At 26.3% G+C, this 6,091-nt stretch overlaps 1 protein-coding gene across 1 annotated transcript; it reads right to left on the bottom strand.

The window, feature by feature from the left end:
- Window positions 1-1,479: 1,479 nt before the first annotated feature.
- On the bottom strand, window positions 1,480-3,136 carry LOC125837252 (uncharacterized). Its single transcript, XM_049516415.1, has 5 exons — window positions 3,015-3,136; window positions 2,691-2,804; window positions 1,952-2,031; window positions 1,674-1,798; window positions 1,480-1,551 (listed from the first exon to the last, which is right to left on the bottom strand). The coding sequence occupies exons 1-5, from the start codon at window positions 3,065-3,067 to the stop codon at window positions 1,480-1,482; spliced, it is 444 nt and encodes a 147-aa protein (XP_049372372.1). The 5' UTR covers window positions 3,068-3,136.
- Window positions 3,137-6,091: the final 2,955 nt, after the last annotated feature.

The following is a 6,091-nucleotide window of genomic DNA, read 5'->3' as shown; positions in this document are numbered from 1 at the left end:
AAATTGTTTCATTTCGAATAGTTTAAGAGTATATTAAAAAAAAATTCTTATTTTGGAGTGATCGTTAGTAAAAATGATATTTTTTAGTGCTTAACTAGCGAGTTGTAGGATATTTTTCAGTAAATGCTAAAAGTATTAAACTACTCCAATTCCACCAACATGGGTTGCGGAACAGTGGTGGAATTGCGTCATTTTTAATCAAAGGTTTCGGATTCGAGCCTTGAATATGGAGAAAATCTTTTTGAAAGTGTCATTGTCAAATAGGTCTTGTAACTCACACATGAGGATTGTTAGACTTTGGTATTCACGAGACATATTTATGTCAAATAAAAATGTATATTTGGTTATTGTCATAATGAAGACGCCTAATTAAATTTTGCTTAACTTTAGGTATATTTTTTTCTTTAAATAAACAAATGACGTAAAAGCTTACTTGCAAAATAATAAAAATTATCTCAAAAAACTTATGCGATTTGCCGATTATGTGAGACATAACATAGATTTTCTCATCAACCAATATAGATGAACATATATATAGTTCATCAATAGTTGGAATTTGCAATTCGTGTTTTAACATCTCTATTTTGTTTAGTGTTAGCAATTTATGTTTATTTGTTCTTATTTTTTTTAGGATGACATAATATTATCTTATTTATCTATTTCTCTTCAAAAAATCGTTATATAATATTTTATAAACTTAATATGATAAATATAATTTAATGAGATGACATTAGAAGATATGTTGTCGTTTCGATATTAATATGAATTATTTAACACTTATTAGTGAATCGATTCGTAATGGTCACAACAATCAACACAATTTGGTCATAATAAACTCACAAAACGTTATTAATGTCGAAATTCAATCTAACAGAGAGCTCAATGTAATGTATATGAAAATTTTAAATAAAAAACTTAGAGATAGTCATACAAGATCAAGAATTGTAACTCAACATTAGCTGCTAAACAAACGAATTAATTTCTCTCAAAGAAAGTTCTTAATTATTTTCTTCATAAATAAACGATATATTTGATCCAAAAAACGAGCATTTGTTCAATTGACAAAATCACATAATATTTTTTTATAATCATATAGTTGTTTGAGACGAGATATATCGTTTATATTTTATCACATTTTTAGATTGATGATTAAATATAATGTAGCTAGACAAACTAAGAAATATTTGATTGGTGAAATCCTCATATAATCTTTTATGCACACTTTATGTGTAACTTGTGTTTGTAGATAAATAACAATCACATTATACAAAAATATATTTAGAGTTGTCAATAATGTGTACATGAAATCTAAAGCGCTAGAAGATACAAGATGTAAATAACTGAGCTAAAACTATATATAGGAGGAAATAAGTTTAATAATTACACTTTCAAGTGTTACATTTATCCAAAATACATATGCTAAAGCAACAGGAGATCATGTAAGACGTAATCAATTGAGACAAATTAAAGTGTTGTCACTCAAAACTCTGACGGTGGTTTCAATCTTATAAGTCTTTTGATTCTGTCTTTCTCTGTATTTTCAAGTAAACCCTTCAAATATTGACAACAAACATATTAATCGAAAAAACAATATATCATAATAAATAAAATAACAAAACCAAACTACAAATTTTGTACAATATTTTTCAAAATATAATGATTTGAAAACTTACCTTCCAAACAATTTCATCTAAACACAAGCAAATTTTTCCATACTTGTCTAAAAAAAGGCGTTCACTTGGAGCCTTTCCACATGCATCCCTCACAATTGAAGTAATAGCATATATTACTTCAGATACTTCAAGAAAAATCACAATATTTAAATAAATAATTATCATATAAACTTTATAATTAAAAAAAAACATGAAATAAAAAGAATTTTGGTCTACTGATTTTGTGTAAAACAAAAAATTAATTAGTACAAAGTATATAATATAACATATAGACTTACAAACAAGTTCATCATATTCTTCTTTGCCAACCACATAAATGCTGACACCTCCTAATACAGTGTATACCATATACACTGATCTGAAATAAAAGAAGGTAAAATTGAAGTGTGAAAACATAAATATTAATATTAATTTCTCATCTGATATTCGATACTTAATTTAGAACTCTAACTAATTCGAATTCGCACTGTATAAGGTATTAAAAGGGGAGTGCTCCTTACTAGAATCATTGTCATTCTGAAGGGCAAATCCGAGACCTATGATTAAAGATGAAGAATTTTTATTCATCCCACTATAACACTCGATCGTTCTCAAATCTCCGTATTATATTGCTAAATCTTGATGTTGTTGGTTAAATCGAGTAAATAACGTTATATGAAACACTTCATTTCTCTTAAATTACTTGTCACATTTTTTTCCGAGAGTCAAACTATATAATCTCTGACTAACGTTTTAAAATGTAATTTTCCATCATATTGATATAAGAAAAGCTGCATCTTATAGTACCTTTCGTGTAGTTTTTGAATATCTAAGTTTTAATTTTAAAATATTAAATTAATCTAATCTAATTTAACTTCAAAAGTTAATCAAATTATCTTTAGAGATGCGAAACACGACAAGTATTTTGAGACGAAGGAACAACAAATTCACAAGTTAATAGCAATAAATAATCCAACAATCTATTAAATTATATTATAAACTTAGGTAATAGATTAAAATAATTCAAAATATACATACTTGTGACAAGCTACAAGGAGCTCCTCATTTTTTACTCCTCTAAGATTTTCTGCTCCCAATCTAACTAAAAAAGATCTCCAATGTAGAGTTTCCTCTATTGGAACTCCATTTAAACTGCATGAAAAAAACACGAGTTTGAGGAGGATAGAGTGTACACAGATTGATCTTACTCTTATGTTGAAAAGATAGAGAGATTGTTTTCATATAGACATTCAACTGAACGAACGATGAAAAAAAGATAACAATAACAAGCTGAAAGAACAACAAGCTAGAAAATTAATAAGATATTGAGGCTAATTAAAGAATTATTATTGAATAAGTTACCGTTCAACAAGTATATTTCCCTCAGAATTGGCTATCAACACAGCAAGCAACATGTTGTTTTTCTTGATAATCACTCATGTATTAGAGAATTATTAGTGACATAATTAATACTAATACTAATAACAATCATAATGATAAAGTAAAAAATGTGACAAAGATCTTGTGATTTTTATTGAAACATTTATTTCGGATCGATTATTTTTATATCAAAAGAATTAGACCAAGTCATCACCAAAAAATAGGGGAAAAGGTGGTTATCTATCTTGACAAATGTGTTTACGTCATATCAATAAATATAAGACACGTGTCTTTTTTATACACATTTATTAGTTACGTAATATGTATATTTATTATAGTTTTTTAGACATGCGTCTTTTTTATACACATTTATCAGTTACTTAACGTATATATATATTTATTATAATTTTAATTGCTAATTAAAATTAAATTATATGTTCTGATATGAACATTAAACCACAATTTTAAAAAATTAAATACTTTAGTGAGGACCAACACTTAATTTGGATTTAGTTTCAATATCCACATTAGACATTAAATTTGAACTTGAAGATCAATCTTATATATAACAAATCACTCAGTCTCAAACTTTTCGATTCGATATATATGTCATATGATAAGTTTTATCGTGTCATGGAAGATAATGTCTATGAAAACTGGGGTGAAGAGTTTGTAAAGAATTATCGTCACGTTGTCATTCATGATATGATTGAAAAAGTACATGAAATTATTGACGATGAGTGTAACAAGAATCGCAAAATAGACAATTGACTACAGAATAGACATTCTTGTTCTATTTGTCGTTATTGTTATTGTATCTCAAATTAGCATACTTGGCGTTGGGCATGACAAACGAAACAAATTAAAGGTAGAAAAATCTCAACGTAGTGATCAAACAAAGGTAGAAAGAGGTCAAGCTAGTGGTCTTATTATATAGTTGAGAACTCTTCATTAAAAGATTCTGCTTTAAACTAAAATCATTTTAAATTGAAATTTCTTTATATCTGGAAACACTTTTGGTTTAGGACTACTAAAAGTCTAAAAGTGGCGTAGAAATAAGTTAAAAGTGGGATACTTTTGGTTAATTTATTTATCAACCTATTAGCTTTGTATAGGATTCTTTAGTTTTTACTTTTTTCTTTGGTATATGTTTATCATTGGTGTAAATTTATAATCCTGTCATTAGTATTAGCTGTATGTTTCTAATTGTAGTCCGTACATTTCTAATTTCAATAGAGAAATTAACTATTAAAATATTGTCCGGCTTACTTATTTAATTTTATATAAGTTGGGCCACTAATTGTACATATATATTCATTTGTTTTAATAAAATGGCACTGGGGTCTTTGATTAAAATAAATAAATAATAATTTTATACAAGTTTAACTATCTGTTAATATGTATCCAAAGTTGAAGGACATAATAAATGTCTGTTGAAGCCAAGTTAACGGCTTACTGGTTCATTAACTAACTTCTGGTATTATGGAGTTAGCTGCTTATGATATTTTATATTTCTTGTATGATAGGTGTAATCTTGACTTTTCCACCTAATATAGGAGTATGTGAACTTGTTATGATCCAATTCATTGCAAGGTATGAGACTTGAGTCCCAGTACATTCGCGTTTTTGTGGGGTGCATGGTTTATCATGGGTTTTAACAGAAGGACTTAACAAAGAACAACATGAAACATCAACAACAATCGAAACATATATAATTAACGACATACTAGGATAGATTATTGAAAACAATGATAAATATAAAAAACCCTATTAAGGCTTCAAACTAAATAGATAAAAGCAATAATAAACCATAAAATACTAATTCATGATCTATTTTTGCCAACGAGATAAATTAAGGTAGAAAGATGTCAACCTAGTGGTCTTGTTATATAGTTGAGAAGCAAATCCTAGACCAACTTAACTTAGCATCCTGAAACTAATTGGGAAAGGTAAAAGAAAAATAGGGTTAATTGAAATAACAAAAATATACTATTAAAAAACAACATTATAATTTATAATTTTAGTTATTTATTACTAGATAATGAAAGACCCCCAATATACATTATAAAGGCTCAAATATATATATAGATGAACTAATTTGTTAACGGAATCTACCATAGATAAAATTGCTAATTAGTATTTTTTAATATTTATTTAGGACGTAAAAATCAACTAATTTTTTTAATTATTAAATATTTCCTTATTCATAATTTTTTAAAATATTTAAGAATCCAAAACCAACTAAGATTCTACGTTATGGAGATTATTTTTTTCACATGTAGGATTCTTTTTTTTTTTTGTTTCGTTGTCTAAAAAAGTTTTTTTTTTTTAAATAAAAATTGAATTATTGCAAAAAGACCAACTTTTTTGTAACTGTGTTTAAATCTTGAAATTTCAATTCGATTTGTTGATTATTTAAACAAGGAGACTAGCACCTTGTTTGGATGGTTGTTATCCATTGTATTGTATTGTATTATATTATTAGTTTAAATAAAATATTTGTTTTGATTGTTATTTAAATTTTGTTGTATCGTATAGTTTAAATTTATCGTTCGATAACGACAAAAAAACTCATTTTATGTAATGATCAATTTGGTGTGATCGCGTCGTTACCTTAATATTTTGTTTGTATTTAATAATCATATTTCATCTTTTATCCTACCTTTTCATAATAACTCTCTTACTTTTCTTATAGATTTATCATTCAAATTATGAATATGTAACATTTTGTAACGGCGAAAATTCATCTAATCTATCTAAACACTATATTTAATTACTGTCATATAAAGTCATTTTGTTTCGTAATAAGGAACAAGAATAGTAAGTTCAGCTTGGGCATACAATAGGTTAGATGGAGCAATCAGAATTTACAAATCTCATTTATAATTTTGAAGATTCATTTAAATTCACTCTTAAATAATTCAATTTTACGTTATCCGAAATTATAATCTGACAACTATGAATCATTCTAAACATTATTAGATATTTTCATCAATACTGTTGTATTTGAATTATGTAAATATTAATTTAGGAGATTTACATATTTCTTTACATCAAAA

This window comes from Solanum verrucosum, unplaced genomic scaffold (assembly GCF_900185275.1).
Source record: "Solanum verrucosum unplaced genomic scaffold, falcon-dt-bn FXZP01000165.1, whole genome shotgun sequence".
Taxonomy (NCBI): Eukaryota; Viridiplantae; Streptophyta; class Magnoliopsida; order Solanales; family Solanaceae; genus Solanum; species Solanum verrucosum.
The sequence above is the reverse complement of the archived record's forward strand: the minus strand, read 5'-3'. Positions and strand labels throughout refer to the sequence as shown.